Raw genomic sequence first — 20,031 nt, forward strand, 5'->3', positions numbered from 1 at the left:
GATTCCAAGTCAGATTCCTCCATTTATTTTGATGGGCAAGTTGTCAAGAGTTAAACGTTTATTTAGCTCATGCTGTTTAGCTGTATGTTTTCTTATAGTGTGTAGTTTGACACAGAGATCCTTGGTAAACGTGGGGGATAAAGCTGGAACTTGAGCTCTGTGGGACCCTACTTGTGTTCTTTCATTACAGAAGCCTTAGTAAGTCATCTTGCCTTTAAGAACTGTTCCAAATGCCATGATACTATCCAGGACATCTTTTTAAATTACAAAGAGGAATTTACTTATAACGGCTAAGGATGCCTTCTTTTTGTTGCATGATTGCGAATCAGGTTCCCTGCAATCCTTTTCCTATTCTCTGGCTTGAAGAAGATGCTTCTTTTTCTTTCAGATCAACCAATCACAGCCCTTTAGAGATAGATAAGGGATTTTTAAATATCCTGGAAAATCCAGGCATTTGCCACTCTTCAGAACCATGATGTAAAAATTGTGACACAGGCACGTTTTTTCCCCCAAGCAAACATTAGCTCAATGAAATAGTAAAGCTCCCACACGGAAAAGAATACCTTTCAGTTCAGATAGGTTAGATGGCATAATGTTACAGATGTCCTGATTTCAGAGGGGGCCTACAGGAATGCTGGAGAGGGGCTTTTTAAAGGGGCACATATTGATGGGACAAGGGGAATGGCTTTAACCTGCCAGAGGGGAGACTGAGATGAGCTCTTAGGCAGAAGCTCTTCCCTGTGAGGGTGCTGAGGCGCTGGCACAGGGTGCCCAGAGAAGCTGTGGCTGCCCCATCCCTGGCAGTGCTCAAGGCCACGTTGGACACAAGGGTTGGAGCAAGCTGCTCTAGTGGAAGGTGTCCCTGCCCATGGCAGGGGTTGGAACTGGATGAGCTTTAAGGTTCTTTCCAACCCAAACCATTCCATGATTCTATGATTTACTTTTGACAACTGGTTCACTATTTCTTAGAAGAACTCTTGGAATTAAACCCAGGGTGACCTGGATTGCAAGCCATTTTCTGTAGATATAAATTCACTCTGGTGAATGACTCTTTAACTTCCCAGTATTCTGAGCTGCACTTATTTATTAGCTCTGCAAACTCTCTGGTAGTGTCAGGACCTCTTTTAACAGCTGAGGTAGGATATAACAATTACAGGTGCCCCAGTTACCACACATGATTAGTTGGGAGTCTCATTAAATCAGTCGCAGTGTAATGCAACTGCTGCTTAAGCCAACATGAGAAGAGCTCTACCGAACCCCTGGACCACTATATTTGGGTTAAAATCTTCACTTGCTGCTTTAGAGGTTGTAGAATTGTCTTCCATAATTTTCCTCTCCTGAGCCAACAAAGGTCTAGGCTGGCTGCATGTAGGATGTGCTGTAGAATTCCTTTGTTTAGCAGCATATTTGCAGGAGCTGCAGTGAGCACACTGCAGATGGTTATGGGTTTGGAAGGGTTTCTTTTCCCTGTGGTAAAAATACTGATATATGGCCAAGAGCTTAAGCTTCCATCAGAGTTGGGCAGTTAATGAGAAATAGGAAAAGTTAGCCCTTCCACAAATCCAACCTTTATCCATAAGTTCTTGAGAAGAAACTGAAACTGGAAAGGACAATTTACCTTTAAGATTTTTCACTAAAATGTCTGTTTTCTGTTTCAAGTGATGTTTTCTATGGGTAGCTAAAGATCTCTAAACCCTGCTTCCCATTTTTGTATCCATTAGCAAATATTTTTATACCCGTGGATACAGTGAGCATCCGTGTATAAATTTTTACACCTCTGGATTATCACAAGTTGATTGGGTTGAACGAATTCTTGATAGAACACCATCTAAGTTAGCACAGTTTCATTGGCTAAAGAGGAATATGGCACTGCTTATTGGATCACTGCTCTCTGAGAGACAGAAAGATGTGTATACTGTCACACGGGATTTTCTGAGCTGCATATAGAGCTATAAATAACTTCTTGAGGTACACCCAGGCTAATAACTGAAGGCAGGCTGGGAAATAGATTGCTGAAACCTGAGTGCTGAAACAGGTAACGAAAAGAATTCAAAGAGAAACACTGAAAACACATAGATAGTGGTCTGATAGCTACATTTTTGTGCTGCAAAGCGTGTATCCTCAGTGGGCAATATGTACCAGTATCCAAAGATGTTGAGTCAGTACTGCAGTGTCCTGATCTGCTTAGGAAGTATTGGTTTAGGTCCAGTCACGAACAGCAGCAGGATGCAGGGAACATGTTTTGTCACTAATTCCCTTTTTTTCCCCAGTGCTAAAATGTTGCTCTTCAATTCTACCAAAAAAGGCAATGTTGATGGTACAAAAGTAATGTTTTGAAAAGAGAAAGAAATGGCACAAAGGGGGCTGATAACAGCATCTGAGGCTGATAGCAGCATCTGATCCAAATGTGTCTTAATGAACCAAGCAGATTCCGTGCTTGTCACATTTGGCCTGTGGGTTTTTGTACTTCACCATCAGAGCAGTAACATAACATGTTCTTGAAGAACTTGTGTGGGAAATGAGAGTATTTGACTTCTGCAAATGCTTCTGAAGATCAGGCTGAACACGCGTATTATGACTTGAACACAAGTAATTGTCGTAAGAGCAACATTAAGAATTGGAGGAGGATTTTGTCTCCTCTGGGCAGATTATCCCATAGTTGCCTACTGCAGTTTTTGCATCTTCCCTAGGAAAGAACATATACATGATTACTAGGAACAATAGGATTCTTCACTGAGTAGTTAAAGGGTCTTTTCTTGGAGAGCGGTTCCTGTGTCTTCTGAGGATAATGTGACTTGTCAGTCATGTCTAGGAGTTGCATGCTATGAATAAATATACATTTTATTGTGTGATACATCCAAGCAGGTGCTAAAAATATGTTGAGATGTATTGCTTAATATTTGTTGTTGTTATTAAGTCTCTAAAGAGACTTGCTAAGTAACTGCTTCACATCTAATTCGCTTGCATTGTTGAGGTGGGATTTTGACCCTGGCCGGACCCCAGGTGCCCACCAAAGCCGCTATGTCATTGCTCTTGTCAGCTGAACAGAGAGAGAAAATATAATGAAAGGCTCTTGGATCAAGATAAGGGCAGGGAGAGACACTCACCAGCTACTGTCACAGGCAAAACAGACTTGACTTGGGGAAATGGGCCAATTTGATTTCTTACCCATCAAATCAGAGCAGGGTAATGAGAAATAAAACCAGATCTTAAAAACACCTCCTCCCCACCCCTCCCTTCTTCCCACGCTTAATTTTACTCCCAAATTCTCAACTTCCTCCCTCCCAGCGGTGCAGGGGGACAGGGAATGGGGGTTGTGTCAGTTCATCACACGCTTCCTCTGCTCCAGCGTGGGGTCCCTCCCACTGGAGGCAGCCTCCCTTGGGCATCCCCCTGCACTAGCGTGGGGTCATCTCCAGGCTGCAGTGCATCTGCTCCACTGTGGACCTTCATGGACTGCAGGGGCACAACCTGCCTCACCATGGACCACAGGTGCCTGGAGCATCTCCTCCCGTCCTTCTACACTGACCTTCGTATCTGCAGGGCTGTTTCTCTCATATGTTCTCCCTTCTCCCTCTGGCTGCAGTAGCTGGGTCATTTCCCCCTCCCAGTGTCATCCCAGAGATGCTACCACTCTGATGGGCTTGACCTTGGTCTGTCTTGGAGCCAGCTGGCACTGGCTCTATTGAACATGAGATATGAGCACGGACAGGGTGTGTGGTACCTTTTCTACATTCCATTTTGAGACACTATTGCAGTCTCTACAAAATAACATGTTATAAATAAATCCACCTGACTCATCAGGTTTTGATTATTTTAATGAGCCATTTCCCTTTCTATCATCAATGGGGTAAATACAAGAAGGAAAAATACAGATAATGCATTATGGTATTTGTCACTCGTTTGGTATGTTCCTTTAAATGAAATTTCAGTATTGTAATGGAGGGTACAAATATTTCTTTGATGGTTTGTTACTAATACTTTCCTTTTTCCCAGCTGGATTGTGTCCTGCAGTAATATTAACAGCTGCAAGATGTTTCAGTGCAGAGTGCATTGAGGAATAAAACCAGGCAGTACTGGGAAAGTTTCAGAATAAAGGTTCATGGTGGAATAGTTGAAATCTGCTCTTACTGCATTGTCAAATTGATACCAACTCCTCTTTTGCTCTTAAAATGAGTCTGTCCTTTTTGATCTCTCCACTTGTGTTTAGTTTCTGCATTCATACATTGAAATCTGAGGCCATCAATATGAGTGGACGGTGTTCAAGCTGCTTGTATTAACTATGACTTCTGACTAGGTTTAGAAAGACTTAACTTACGTGGGAATGTAATAGGCAAAAGAATGGAAGTAAGTCGTGAAGGTCAGACAAACGTTTTAAAACCAAACCTGCAGTTCTTGTGTCATCGTATATTGTAAAGGTATAAATATATATTTTACATGGCTGCTGTGGAATTTACTTTCTTTTGAGCGGATTTGTTACAGCAAGGAGAGTGTAGCAGTAAACAACTGTTCTATCCTACTCATTCTGCTTACTGACACTGAGGAATCTTGCTTTCCTTTCAGATGCAGTTTCCACATCTGCTTACTCATCACCAGCCAAAAGTTTAGGAGACCCTGGAATCACACCACTGTCTCCATCACATATTGTGGTAAGAAATGCACTCTTAATATATACTGTATGTTGACATTACTTTTCCCTGTGTATTTAGTGGGACATAATTTCTTTAGAAAGCTGTTTTTTCCTCACTTAGAGATCCCTTTTATGCTTCCCATAGTCTTAAGTGAAATTTTGGTCACGCTGGGATTGTTGACGGAGCTGTCATTCATTTCATTGGGGCCCTGATTTTGCTTTACTTTTGTCTACTTGCTGAGCTGATAGATGTGCTCCTGCATGTTTTTGTATTGAACAAGAGGGCTTCTTGATCCTCAGGGTTCCCAAGTTCTGTCTCTGTCTGCCACTGGTTTGTTTAGGCAGACCCTGAAATGTCTCATTCTGTTCATTAAAAAAATAAGGATATAAATGATGCTCAGCAGTAAAATCCAACTTCCCAGAGAATCTCTTCCAAAATACATATACATATATATATATATATATATAGAGAGAGAGAGAGAGAGAGAGAGAAAGAGAGGAGATCAAAATAGAACTGGTTTAATTCCTTAAAGAAAAACTTTTAGAAGCAAACAAATGTCCCATAAAAGTAGTGTTTTAATCTCTTGCACATCATGCTCATTTGGTTGATAAACTCCCATTTAAACTAGGTCCCATCTGTTTTTTAAGGTCATCTGCATCATCTGTAACACAGTATATGCATGGTGTATTTCTTGATATTGCAAAAGGCCATGTTCAGAACACATTGCTACCCTTACCAGATTTTTTCCTTAGATTTTTAAATCAGGAGCTGTGCAACATTCCTCTTCAGGGTTTCCAGAGTGCACTCTCATAAATATTTGCTTTTATTCCTTTCTTTCTTCATATACTCGATAACTTATTCCCTTTTTCTTCTGTCATAGTGATGAATTTTATATCCTCTTTCAGTTAGTCTCCTTAAACTCTTAAGTTTAAGACATATAAAGCTTAAGGAAGACACATAAAAAGCAGGTTGCCCTATTTGAAAAGCTGTGTTAGGAGGACCCAAACAAGTCTTTCATTGTTTCAGGCCAAACCTTATTACTCTTTTTTCTGCATTTTAAGTAGCAGGCCTATGGGATGATCTTGGAAAATGTAGGGGTACAATAGAAAGGTGTTGGAAGTAGCAGGCATGGAGATAATGGTGATACAGGAGGAAGATCATAGAACCCCAGACTGGTTTGTGTTGGAAGGGACCTTAAAGCTCATCCAGTTCCAACCCCTGCCACAGGCAGGGACACCTTCCACTGGAGCAGCTTGCTCCAAGCCCCTGTGTCCAACCTGGCCTTGAACACTGCCAGGGATGGGGCAGCCACAGCTTCTCTGGGCACCCTGTGCCAGCGCCTCAGCACCCTCACAGGGAAGAGCTTCTGCCTAAGAGCTCATCTCAGTCTCCCCTCTGGCAGGTTAAAGCCATTCCTCTTGTCCTACCACTACATGCCCCTTTAGAAAGTCCCTCTCCAGGTTTCCTGTAGGCTCCGTTTAGGCCCTGGAAGATGCTGGAACACTGCTCATAGAATGAGGACATTTGGCAGATCCTCTGTAAAGGATAGTAACAGTTGCTTCCAAGTGTGCTTGTAAGCGCAGATTGAGCAGCAGTGTTGAAGGGTTCAGACATAACCTGTATGGTAGTAGGTCAACAGGTCTGTTCCATTGTGATTTTGCCAAAATGATGTGTGTGCAGACAGGTGTATTACCCTCCTTCCCTGTGACCTGCCTTTAGCACATAGCCTTTTCACCAGTACTTCCAGCTTGTTCTCTTCCAGTCTTGTTAAGCTGTTAGTGCTTTAACCACATCAGCTTGTGAAGAGTAGCTCCTTGCTGTACTTATTGCTCCTTTATGTGGGATTTATGTTAGGTGATAGCATACTGGGGAGTCATGCAATTCCTTGTTTATTCACATCATACTTTATATCACATCATTATCATTTGGGCCATAAGCCTCCCACCTCTTCTGGTTAATGTTCCCATATTGCCCTTGACTCTGCTGTTCAGGGACTGCAGGATTACAGGTAAAAGGCAGGAGTGGGATTCAAATTCACTGTAAGCAGCTCAACAGCATTCCACACTCTAGCACAGGCAGGAGGAAGCAGAATGCATGTAATGCTTACAAAATCAGTGTTATGTAAATTCTTCATAAATAAATAATTACCTTAGGATATAAAGCTTATGGCTGTATTTTGGGTTTGGAATGGCAGTAATGCTTCATGTTTAGGGTTATGACATAGTTTACTCCTAAAACCACCAAATAAGTCCCAAATATACCATGTTGATGGATATAAACATACTCCTTGATCAATTTTAGGAAAAATACCCCAAACAAACCAGCCCCCAAACCAGGAACCCAGTGTTCAGCTGTAAGTTTTAATGATACCAGATAATAGCTATTCCAAAGAAAATTGGTGTGAAGGAAACTCCTGATTCCGAAGGTTATGTATGAAAGGCTCCAGGAAATATGTTGATTTGTATATTGAATTTCCCCTTCCATTGAAACGTGCAGCTTTCTGGTATCGGCTTCTGTCGCAAATGCAACTTTAGGGAAGTCCTTATTTCCAGTGAAGAGATGTGCGTTTCTCAGAGAGCAGAAATACTGAAGGGTAAGACAGGTTACAGTTAGTCTAATCAGTGACTCGGTGTCTATTTTGCTTCTGCTGTTTAACAGAAGGACTCTGATGCGGATGATGCTGTAGAACAGTTATTTCTTGTTGTTGTGGCTATTGATTTTGGCACAACATCCAGTGGCTACGCCTACAGCTTCACCAAGGAACCAGAATGTATTCATGTAATGAGGTAAGGGCTGCAATGCAGCATTTAGTTTTTGATTGTGATAGCATGGACTGTCTGCAGTAGCTATAGGTATTCTCCACAAGAGCCTGAAGTGTCCAGATTTGTTTAGTGTTGCCAGAATGTACACGTTTTTCATGGTTATAGGTTTTTTTTTGTTACATCTTACTGTATTCTAATTTGCTTTAATAATCAATGTGAATATGTCCTCTCTTTTGCTGACTTTACAAGATGACATGAGCAAAGGGAGGGATCAGTGAGTGTTTGAACAGTGATAATTATTAAGTCAGGATGCTTTTTCTCAGAGATTGAGAAACTGCATGTTTATTAAGGTCATGGCATTTCAGAGGTGCTGCTATCCCTTGGAATCATGTTTATTTGCAGCTGTGTCTGCAACACTTAGTTACTTGCACACTGAAACTGGTAGTTCCTTTGGCTGATTTAAGCTTTTTAGCATTGAATTTAAATCAAATCTCTGATAATGAACCAGTGATACTGGGAAATAAGCAGTCAAAAGCCATGAATGTGAAAATTAAGGTTTGAGAAAATCTGTTTTGTATTATATGTATGTAAGGGACGGACTTTAGGTGCCATTATGTGGGTTGTGGTATTTTTATTTCTTGATTAAATCAACACCATGTAAAGCTGTGCATACAAATCTAATGCAATCACAAATGCTTAAACTATTATGGCAGGTGCCTGAAAGGACTGCCCTACAAACCATTTTTGTAGTGTTTTATATGGTTATTTAAAACTTGGTTTTTATAATGAAACCCTATGCAATTCTTATTAAAACTCTCTTTAAAATGACTGTGTTGCAACAATTCCAAGGTATAGATAATTTCAGATACAAACAAGGTATGCCTGAAAACCTTAGCCATACAAGTGCTTCTGAGCAAAGCTGCTGTAGGTAATGTACTGTTTGCAGCTGTGTAATCCTGAGAACAAAAAGGCAGGCAGACTGCCTTGTAGCCCAGTGTGATTTTTCTAAGCAAAGATACTAGCTGAATGCAGCTCTGTCTCAGCAGACAGTATGGATTGCACAGTCAGCCTCCATAGCTGGTCTCGTATACAGCTGCAAGTATTTCAGAGATCCAATGCAGCTGAGTGGTTTGAAGTACTGTCTAAAGGGAGGTAAATATTGCATCCGGTTGCAAAGATACTTACCATGCTCAGTATGGATGAGTAATGCTTCAAGGCCTTTTATGCATCTCATCCATCTATTGTTCCCTGAACAGCACAGGAAGCTGCGTGAGGCTGGAAGTCAAAGGGCAGGCCATGTGTTGCTGTCTCAGACAGGTTACAGGGTTGTCAAGTTGGAACCTATTTTTACTAATTCCACTTGTCTTATGACAGCAAATGATTAATCAGCTCTCTCAAAGAAGCTGGATGAAATGAGGGAATCCATCTCCGAAGCTGTACCTGAGCAAACCTAGTGTTGTTCCTATAATCTCTATGGAGGTTTTACTAAGTGAAATCACTGCTGTTCCTAGGGATGTCCTTTATGCTCTTTGGATTCAAAATTTTACCTCAGGACCCAATTTTTGCTATTGGGTTCACGCTATACTGCACTAAATTACAGACTACATCCTCCTTCCAGGATACCAGGCTCCCTGCTGGGACACTAAAATCTGGGTGCTGTGTGGCTGGCTGAGACCATGTTCCAAATGTTAATTGGTATTTTACTACTTATAGTTCAAAGCACCACTTTTTCTTCCTCATTCAGTAATGGTAGCATGATTGTGATTTGAGACCTGTGTAGATATGAGATACTGATGTAAAAAGAAGCTAAACCAATTTATATATTTTCAACCAGAAGGAAGGAACATATTTTGGGAGGGGAAATGTATTCAGATTTCCAACAAGGTATTTTAAACAATGCAAAATGTTTTAATACCAAAAATGATTTATTTTCCCTTAATAAATATTACTGACAGGGAAGGAGTTTTTTGGAAGATATACCAAAACTTCCTTATGAAATAACCTGTATTTTTATAGCTGTTTACATATAAATACACATAAATCGTGATATTCAATGAAATGAATGGTGTATGTATCAAAATAAGGCTTCAGTAGTTCAGCAGGTATTAAGAGGTTCAAACTCTGTACAGAATGGGCCTCACATGTTGGATGATTTACCAATATTTCAGCAGAGTTAACGTAACTTCCCGCCCGCACTCGAGAATGTTTACATGAAAATAAAGCCTACCAGTGATGCGCCGTCCTCTTTGCTTCCTCACATATTTTCCACCTTCCCTACTTAGTGTTGATCCTTTCCAGACATTTAGGTTTCTGACTGCCTGTTAACAAAGCTGCTTTTCTGTCGCTATCTCTCAGTTAGGGGTAAGATGGGGTTATTGAGAAGGTCCTACTTCAGAAAAGAGTGAACACTCAGCACTTTACTACAGCTCTTGAGTGTAGTATCGGCAAAGCTGTGATTCCAGTTGTGTAATTAGTAGACAAAGTCATGTCTTTGACTCTGTGTGTTTAATTGCTGTGAGGCCCTAAAAAAAAATGAATTTATAAGCATTGGCCTAACAGTTATTTGAGTATATACTTGGCTTTAAATGCATGAGTAGCCTCACTCGTATCAGTAGACTAAAGAATGTATTTGGAGTCGGGTGTGTGTTTCTAGATGATGGATGAATGACCGCACTTTGATTGCCTAGCATAAGTTATTGTTTTATCAATTTTAATTAAAGTAATAATTCATGCCTGTCAACTCTTCCTAGTTCTCCACAGCTCCTATACAGATGATAGAACCCCAGACTGGTTTGGGTTGGAAGGGACCTCAAAGCTCATCCAGCTCCAACCCCCTGCCACAGGCAGGGACAACTTCCACTGGAGCAGCTGGCTCCAAGCCCCTGTGTCCAACCTGGCCTTGAACACTGCCAGGGATGGGGCAGCCACAGCTTCTCTGGGCACCCTGTGCCAGCGCCTCAGCACCCTCACAGGGAAGAGCTTCTGCCTAAGAGCTCATCTCAGTCTCCCCTCTGGCAGGTTAAAGCCATTCCCCTTGGCCTGTCCCTACAGGCCCTTGTCCCAAGCCCCTCTCCAGGTTTCCTGCAGCCCCTTTAGGCCCTGGAGCTGCTCTCAGGTCTCCCCTTAAGGAGCCTTCTCTAGGCTGACCCAGCCTGGCTCCAGAGCAGAGCTGTGCCAGCCCTTGCAGCATCTCCATGGCCTCCTCTGGCCTCACTCAAGCAGGTGCACATCCCTCTTGTGCTGAGGGCCCCAGATAGTTGTGGTTAAAATGTATGTGAAGAACCTGGCCATGAGTTCAGCAAGCACTTCAGTGGTAGGGGCAGTGCCAAAGCCAAAGTGAAGGCTGTAGAATGAGTTAACAGTAATGTCTCTGTTGGAGGGGATAGAGAAGGTATAACACAGTTTTGGAAAAAACTCCTATTGATTTATATACACTTAAGTGAAGTTATAAATGTTTTGGCTTCTGGTTAAGCAGCAGCAATCTGAATGTATTTCACAGATGGAGAAAAATACATGAAATAATGCACTTGATTATGAAACAAACTGCAGCCTGTCTTTGGAAGGTGGCAGATTGTGGTCTTTTTTTCACTCTAACTTTATTTCAACCTTTGGGTTTTTCCTTTTGCTTCTCTTCCCTGTTTGATTGTAATTCTTGGCAGACACGTGCCTGCCTTTCTCCTGCATACACACTTCTAGCTGTGTTCAGCTACGTTTTGATGACCCCACTACTTCATTTCCCTGACTGTTATGCTGCAGCTCTGTATCAAATTCTCATCACTCTGCACGGATCACTCCCTTTGCTCTCTCTGTCAGCCAGATTCAGGGCATTTCTCTAACCTTAGTATAACCTTGTGATCCTTTCCATGTTAACTTTCTTACTGCTTCTTTTTTCACTTTTAATATGCAGTCAGACCCCCTGTGGCTATAAACAGGTCAATGCTGATATGCAGAGCTGCTCCGCTTTATATCAACCTAGGAACTGGTCTCATATGTCTGAATTTAGGCAGAAACCTACACTGGGTTCTGCTTGAATAGATTTGCAGCTCAGACCCTGCTTTGAGAAGATATCTCCCATGTGCATTTAGAATACTTCTGGCTTGTATTGGTCTATGCTCTTAATAGGTATTTCCATATATTTTTCTTTAGCCTAAGAGCAGTAATTACTATTATTTTCCCCTATTGGGAGGCAGAAAGAAGTCTGCAGATGAAGGTGTGAAACCCCAGCCCTACTGACTGGTATCCTCCACTGATTGATGCTCCACCCGAGAAGAGTGGGCGGTCAGGAGTTGCAATGCACATGCTTTTGCAGCTGCATCTCTCAAATAGATGTCACACAGGAATACTTTTAATGTTCTGATTGCAAATGGTAAAGTCAGGTTTCCCCTTCAGTTTCCGTATTGCTCTTTCTGTGACCGAACAGTAATACAAGCTGAGAACTTTAGAGTGTGTTGAGCAATTACTGTCTTGAGTTTCCGTCAGAAACTCCTCAGGAAGTGAACATCCAGTTCTCTAGGTGGCTTTGAAACTTTCAGCCCATACAACTGAGCATCAATTTTGTCTTCATTTAAACTGCTCCTTAAGTGTACTTATTCCAGACACAGCAAATGTGCCCAGCCGCAATGAAAAATAAAGAAGTTTTGTTATTAGCCACGTCCTATTTATGGAATTTCCCACCAGTGACTCAGAATGAATCATTAATGATTCCAAGCAAAACCGATAGCAGTCTGTCTCCTCTCTGCTTGCAGCGGGTGTGTGGGATTCAGCAATCTGGTGGAATAGGCAGCGTTTTCCGTTCATAGGCTGTGGGATCCCAACTTCTTCACATTGCAACCATATGTTTGCTCTAACACCTACTCAAAGAGTTTTCGAGCTGACCAAAGTACATTGCTAGCAGCAGGTTAGAAGAAATGACCTGGAGCAGAGCCTTTGCCAGCTGATAATGGCTCAGGGCCTGAGCAGTGGGAGCTAGGGAGGTTTAGGGAAGTTTTTCTGAGCAGATGAAGGTGGAAATCATTTAATTTCCCATTATGCTGTTTCTACTCTCAGAGCAGCGGAATTGCCCTCTACACTGAAGTAAATTCAGAGACCTGTGATTCCCTGCCATTGCTAGTGCAAAAAAGGGCAGATTTCACTCTGTTTGATCTAGCTGAGTGGTCTGAAGGGTTTCCAGCGCTTTAGAAGGTCCTGTTCCTTGTTACTTTGCCAAGTATTAACCCCTTAGATTGTCATTTTCCGTATCAGTTGTCTGCCTTGGTCTGGAAGTCCATTAATTTTCAATTGCCTCAGCTGTTTCTGAGAGTGAAATGGAAGAGATTTTTTTCAATGCGAATCAAGTAGATTGGAAAAGACCTTTAAGATCATCCATAATCTTCCTATGTCACAGAAACAAGTACCATGAAGCAAGGCAACCTTTTTGTGCTTCAGAACAAGAACCTTGGCAGTAGCATATTACGAAAGTGTGTTTGGCTATCTTTAGAAAGAAGTAATCAACATGTGGTTTAATAATGAATGCAGTTGCCTGTGTGATCTTAACTTGGCTCCTGTTTGAGCTGTGTTATGATTGTGCCTGACAGCATAAACAGATTTTCCACTAAGGCCTTCTTAAGAAAATGTTTTCTGGTAAGTGTTTGTTTCCCATGCTGAAAATACACGTACATAGGGCGAGGAGGAGCATTACTGTGAGGTTCTTGTTCTTCCATTCTGCTTTTTCTTATGATGGAGCACTGAGGAGAAGACAAGAAGGCTCACAGCTGTGTCTGTGCTTTCTACTGTCTGACCTTGTCCTGCCATGCCCTCCCGATTCCTGCTGCTGGGTGTTCACGTATTCAGTGTTCTTATTTATTTCTTTATCCATTCCGTGAATCAAGCTTTGGGTTGCTTTTGCCTTAATACTTTTGTGCTTCTTGGGTCTTCCTGAAGATACCTTCACAATCTTGGTAGGCTAGGATAGTTTTATTCCCCATTTTACTGGACAGTAGTGAGGGAAATGCTTTGGTGGAGATAAGATACTTGGGGGTTGGGATAGGCTGCTTTATTTTTGACAGCTTAAAACTTTTACAGCATTTGGGGCATTTAAAACACAAATCCGTCAACTTCAGGTGGGTAGAGAGCGCGATGCAGAGAACTCAACATCTGCAGACGTGTCTTCAGAGTTTCAGGTGTCCAGGAAATCAGACATAGGATTCAATTCCGGTTGACCTGGCTTGTCTTGCTTCAGGGAGCATTCTGTGAGAGAAATGGGGATTTAATCGACTTCTCTGCAGTTGTGCTCAGATGGCTGAAACAGGTCCCTATTCCCTACAAAGAGGCATTCATGGCCTCTGATTGACAATAGATAGGCTGCTCCTTTTGAAGAGGTGGGGTTTTTCTTAATAGTGTTCTTGGATAATTACCTGATTTCTTTTCTTCTGTACGATATTTATTACATGCGTACACTTGGTCTGAAAATTTCAGTGTTTATTGTGCATGGCTTGCTTCAGGGAACCCGTATCCTTATCACGACAGAGCATGATTATGTCCTTAAAAATGATACGACTAACTGCAAAATGTATTGAATTATCTGAAATGAAAATTACAGTCGTCTTTTCTTGGATGCGAATAAACCCACTTGCTTTTGGTATTATAAGGATTGAAATTAATGTTGTTGGAAGGTGAAAGTAGTCTGTGCAACCTGCCACCGCGTTGTTTTCCTCATGATACACTGTTTTTCCTGCTGCTCCAAACGTTAGTATCACTTACTGAAGCTCTTTCACTTGTTGGATAGGCGATGGGAAGGTGGAGATCCAGGCGTATCCAATCAGAAGACACCTACCACTATCCTCCTAACACCAGAGAGGAAGTTTCATAGCTTTGGGTATGCAGCAAGAGATTTCTACCATGACTTGGATCCCACTGAATCAAAGCACTGGTTGTATTTTGAAAAGTTTAAGATGAAGCTACATACCACTGGTGTAAGTAATAACCAATTCCCTTGAATAATTGTGAGTTTGAAAACTCAGATTACCTTCCTGTGAACAGTACTAGATTTCTGCCTAAAGACTGTCAGCTAGATGTGAAGCAGTTCTATGTCTATGTTTAGAGAGTAAATAAAGTCAGTTAACGTTATGATTCATTTTGCTTCTCGCTGCATTTGGCGAGTGTATTTTGCCAGCCTTGTTTTTAGATCTCAGAAGTTCAGTATCTGCTTTGCTTAGATCTTCATGTCCTAATTTGCCTGGGTGAAATTCATAGCTGTCGAGGGAGTCTGCATGAAGTTGGTTTGTTTTATAACTCTAGTCAGAAAACAGAAATGGAACATAAGAGCCATCCAGAACGCTAGCGCAGAGGAGCAAATTTACCCTGAGTTCATTGTCAAAACTGCAAGTGCAAATCATGTTGCTAATTTGACATTATTCCTGCTGATTATATTTTTGCCTTTAATCCATTCTAGAGTTTTGGGACTTGGCCAGTACTTTCTGTAATGAGGTGTTTTCTGGTTTCATGTGTTGGTGGGAAGCCAAAAATCTATGCTTTTAACTCTTGGATTAAATATCTTGCATATGCAGCTTTGTTGCAATTAATTATGGATACATTGGTTGTAATTCTTTAATAGTTAGTCCATATTTCTTTCTCTGCCCACAGTTATCTGTAGATATGGTAGGTGTTAAAAAGCAAAGTCTAAAATAAGCAGCAGATGTCATGCTCCAGGAAATTCAAGTGATGAGTTAGATCCTCTTCAGAACAATTTTGTCACTTTTTCCTAACCAGGTGGATAATGAAGAATGCCCTTTCCTCAAGCAAGGGAATTAATTTCATGTTTTCCTTTTAATAACTTCCACTGATTTTCTTTCATGTAGAATCTTACCATGGAGACAGACCTGACAGCTGCAAATGGCAAAAAAGTCAAAGCACTTGAGATATTTGCTTATGCTCTGCAATACTTTAAGGAACAGGCATTAAAGGTAGGGCAATGCTTCCTTATCTATATTTGCTGTATTTATAACTGGTATAAATGTGAGATTAGCCCTTCTAACCTTGCCAAGCTCTGGCTTCAGTAGCATTTGATGTAAGCAAAGTAAGGAAGCTGTAGAAACTCCAGTGGACACCGAAGACCTCACAATAGCCTGAAGTGATTTCCCCTCACACAGGGCAAGCTTGATTCACTAATAGTAAGTGCATCACTGTGTTGCACAGCTCTGAGTATTTTCTTACTGGCTTAAATATTTCCCACTTTTCTTTTTTTTTAATGGAAAAAATATTGATTTGAAAAGACAGTTAAAAAGTGCAGGTGCTGAAGCACAGGAATAAGTTTGAGGCTGTGTCCTGCCCTCATCTCCTATACTTCTGCTGGAACAACACGTTGTTCTGTGTTCACACAAGGTTCGGGCTCATGAGAGCAGAGTAGAGGGGCAGGATCGCCTCCTTCATGACCAGCAGGTCACAGTTTTGATGTCTCCATTGTAAGAAGGACATGGAACTGCTGGAGCAAGTCCAGAGGAGGCCATGAGGATGATCAGGGACTGGAGCACCTCCTGTATAAAGACAGGCTGAGAAAGTTGGGGCTGTTCAGCCTGGAGAAGAGAAGGCTGCGTGGAGACCTCATAGCAGCCTTCCAGTGTCTGAAGGGGGCCTATAGGGATGTTGGGGAGGGACTCTTCATTAGGGACTGTAGTGATAGGACAAGGGGTGATGGGTTCAAACTGAAACAGGGGAAGTTCAGGTTAGGAAGGAAGAAGTTCTTTTCTGTGAGGGAGGTGAGGCACTGGAACAAGTGGAAAGTAAGAGAGACATCTGTTAGGAGTTTAATTTGTAAATTCATACCGTGTTCTGATGGACTGCCTCCATTTATGTTACTTTTCTCTTTTCTCCTTTTTTCCCCCTTGCTGTGGCTGGTGTGGCTTTTTATTTTCCATTTCCCATTTGAAATGCTGAAATACTCATTTCTTGTGATATTCTTCTTGGGACAGAAGGTTGTTTTTCATATTCTTCTGCAAAATATGTGTCCCCAGGAAACAGTTTTCTGAGATTTAAAATCTTATATAAACAGTCAAACATAAGTTAAGTACACACTGGCTTCAAATGCACCACTGTAATGTCCATGTAAGCAAGCTGCTGAGTCAAACCAGTATATTCATCCCAGCAAGCATTGTTTGAAATAGCCTTGTTAAAATGGAACCTACCTTTTTGGATGGGGTTAACTTATTATCTTTGAGATCTCTTTAAGGCAACAGGGAAGCGTTCTTCCCATTACAACTCCAATTCCTCATCTTGTCAAAGACTTAACTAGATTTTGGGATTGATCATGGAGTCACAGACTTGAGCCCATGCATAGTCTGGGGAAATTCTTAGTGAATGCTGTTAGGTTTCATATATATGCTGTCCTGCCTGTTCAAGGCTACAGCCTTTCTCGATGTTAATAAATCCCTGTGATTTATGTGTGCATGCTGAAACTAATTGGACGAGTGATGTAAATGAATCATTACTTCGCACCATAATCTGTCCATTCCTCTGCCCTGTGCAATATAAAGGAAGCACTTTTCCAGCCTGGATTTTTGAACTGCAGCATAGCTCAACAAACACAACACCTTTGCACAGCGCATGCAGAAAGAGCTTTTTTACATTCTAAAGGCCTGTTGTTCACCTTTCTGAACCTTTCCCTGTTTGGATGGAGATTTAGATAGGACATATGGTAATGACATTTTGCTTGGAACCTTTCCCAAAACATGTCAGTGTATCACCTAATTCGCAAATGCAATACAGACTTTCCTCTTTTTAAGGGGGAAAAAAGGGACAATAAAAGAACTAAACTGGTCTTGAGTGTTTGCTTAGAGCAAAATTTTCAAGGAGCAAGCAGTTATTTTTTTAAAGGGTTTAACTGTATTTTCCTCTTGTTAACCGAGTTGTAAAAACTTGATTTAAAGGTATGTGGTGTATAAAGAAGTCATTGAAAAACCCAGATTGTAAAGCATAATGTTCATCAGTGATACCCCAAATATATTTCTGTGTATTAATCAAGGTGTGAGTGTGAATTCCTCAAGCGAACAGCAAATCCCACACTGTGACTAAGAGTGTACATAAATGTTCTGTAACGTTCAGCAGTGCAGGAGCTGCTTTTGGGAAAACTAACTTTTCTGCTTCATGTTAAGCAGTAAACTTTTCTATAGCCCTCCTTGAGAAGGCGTCAACCCTAATCCCGGCTTTTGGCACAGTAAAGGTTCTTGACAGGTTGTCAATAATTCTGATTTGTAGTGTGGATGGAGGAGGAAAAGAGTTGAGAAGAGAAAGTTACTGTTACTAGAGCCAGCAGAAAAGAATGTTTTCTTATGAAGTAGACACCCATCTTTTTGCATTCACCTCTGGTTTCATTTTATTTAGGAGCTCAGTGACCAAGGAGGCTCAGACTTTGAAAACACTGAAGTAAGATGGGTCATTACAGTGCCTGCTATTTGGAAGCAGCCCGCAAAGCAGTTTATGAGACAAGCCGCCTACAAGGTAAGATTACAGGCTGAATGTAGAAAAGGCCCTTTAAAGACCTAGCTGATAGGCTAAATGATAAACTTTATTTGGGACAATTAGCTCTGGTATAAACTGTATACAAATGGTCCAGATAAGAGACTAGTAACACTAAAGAGGAGTTAACTCGACTGAGCAGTAGCTTTGAGTGAGACATGTTTACCTCTTAAATGACTTTTTCTTTCTATTTACTTTTATATATTGGTGTCCCTCATTCTGATGTTTTAGTCTTCTTGTACACTCTGTTCCTGCTGAATTTGGTGCACATGAAAGCGATGCAGTTTTGAGACCCAAGGGAAAGCTGATTTTAAAGTACTGCACACAGTTTGGTTTTGTTGTTTTCTTTAGGTCATTGCAGACTTTTAAAGCAAAATAAAAATAAAGAATAAGGAAGAGGAGGGAAAGCAAAGAGCCTCCTCAGTGGGACTTTTTTTCCCATTTCCCATTTTCCCACAGTAGGAATGAAAGGATTGTGAACCGGATAGTCTGGATATAGAACTAAATTCAAATGTTATTTGCACCAGTAAGAGGTTTATCTGCATTTTAACTCCCTCCCCCTAAACCTCCCCAAATATGTGCACTTTCCATATGCATGCCCTTTATTTCAAATTCAGTTTGTGTCTTTAACACACGAGATGCACACATTCTTCTTTTCATCAGGATACTCATTTTCTCTTTTGATTTCTATTTATTTACTTTGGTCAGAGACTTGTGTAACCCCCTGGCAGCAGCGATGTGATGCACGTTATGTAAAATACCTCTAGTAGATCATGAGTAATTTGCAGAGTGCTCCTGGGAAGCACCCAGATTTTTCTGACTCTGTTTCTGACTATCTCTAATGTTGAGCAACATTTTTCTTAACAGTCTTTATTGTGGGATTGCTAATGCTAGTGCCAGAAGCAAAACACTCTTAAAGTTCTGATGGAAGGACACGGTTGTAGGTAAATCTGAAACACTAGAGACCCATTCATTATCTCTGTATATTGTTGTCTGCCTGCTGTCTGTGTGCATGTGTGCTCGTGAACTGGGAGCTGTGTAAGGAGCAGGGCAGGGTAAAGTAGATCTCTTGGCATTTCTCATTTGTGGCACAATGGAATGTCGTTAATTAGTGTCTGTGTCTGTGGTTGTGTCTGTGATCGTTGTACTTCTATCGGCAAGCTTGATAAACAGCAAGGACTGAGAAGGCTTTTAACTCGGGGTGTGTGATCACTTGCAGGAAAACAGGAGTTTAGGGAGGTAATTGATGTTTATTTGACACATGGTTCATCTTTTCAAAGTAATGGGGATGAAGAAAGAAGTGCAGAACATGGAGAATCCTGCATTGCCATTCAGTCTTCCAAATTCCTATGGCTGGATCCAACATGTTCCTCAAACCAGTATGTACAGACGGATCAGAAGTTGCAGCTCTTGTTGCTGGCTATTGGAACATGCAAGCGTCTTGAAAATGAGAGCTTGTCCTAAGAGTAATTGAGGCATCAAGTGAAGTGTGAAAAGGCAGTGGCAGAAACTTTGCTACTGGAAATACACTGACACACAAGCAGTAGTCTGAACTGAGTTAACTAGTGGGAAGTGTTAATGAGTTGTGGAAATGAGTAATCTGTAGCAAGTGATGTAGCACTAGAACAAAAATACTGATGGCTTCAGTCATTGGTTCACAATGTAAAGCCCAGCCTTTCTGGAATGGTTAAATAGTTGTCTAGGCAAAGCTAGCTATTGCATAGAATTAACGAAGTCCATTAAGCGATGTTGTAGATCTGCTTCTGCACTGAACATCCATCATCTTTTGTACAGCCTACAATCTCAGTGCCCCTCTGCTATCTCCTCATTCTGTCTTGCCTTAAACAAATCATTGCTAACCTGGAACTCTTAATCTGTCCAAGTGCTCCTGCGATGTCCCCTTCCAGCTGCTGTCTCATCAGAATGAATAATCTGGGTGTTCCCTTCAGCTCACAGTTCCTCCTCTCTCTTTCCACCCAGCCTATCAAAATCCCGCTGGTTCCGTCTGCATAACAGCTTTTCCTCTCCGTACATACTGCTGAGCTTTCACCAAAGCTGTGGCTGACTTTGCATCTTGGTTACTGGAACATCATCTCCTTGGTTTTGTAATGTGGCCTGTTTTGTATCTCTTCAGCGTATTGCTGCTAAAG

The 20,031-nt window shown here is 41.4% G+C and overlaps 1 protein-coding gene across 1 annotated transcript in view; it reads left to right on the forward strand.

The window, feature by feature from the left end:
* The window catches only part of HSPA12A (heat shock protein family A (Hsp70) member 12A), a 62,004-nt gene that overhangs the window by 12,314 nt on the left and 29,659 nt on the right, over window positions 1–20,031 (forward strand). The window contains exons 2-6 of the mRNA XM_061458653.1: window positions 4,564–4,649; window positions 7,290–7,417; window positions 14,157–14,343; window positions 15,229–15,333; window positions 17,747–17,863. Coding sequence (XP_061314637.1) covers window positions 4,564–4,649; window positions 7,290–7,417; window positions 14,157–14,343; window positions 15,229–15,333; window positions 17,747–17,863 — 623 coding nt within the window. The remainder of the gene's footprint in view (window positions 1–4,563; window positions 4,650–7,289; window positions 7,418–14,156; window positions 14,344–15,228; window positions 15,334–17,746; window positions 17,864–20,031) is intronic.

The sequence above is a fragment of the Pezoporus flaviventris genome, unplaced genomic scaffold (assembly GCF_033815535.1).
Source record: "Pezoporus flaviventris isolate CSIRO_AGI_PZ_B2104156 unplaced genomic scaffold, CSIRO_AGI_Pfla_v1 ptg000029l, whole genome shotgun sequence".
Taxonomy (NCBI): Eukaryota; Metazoa; Chordata; class Aves; order Psittaciformes; family Psittacidae; genus Pezoporus; species Pezoporus flaviventris.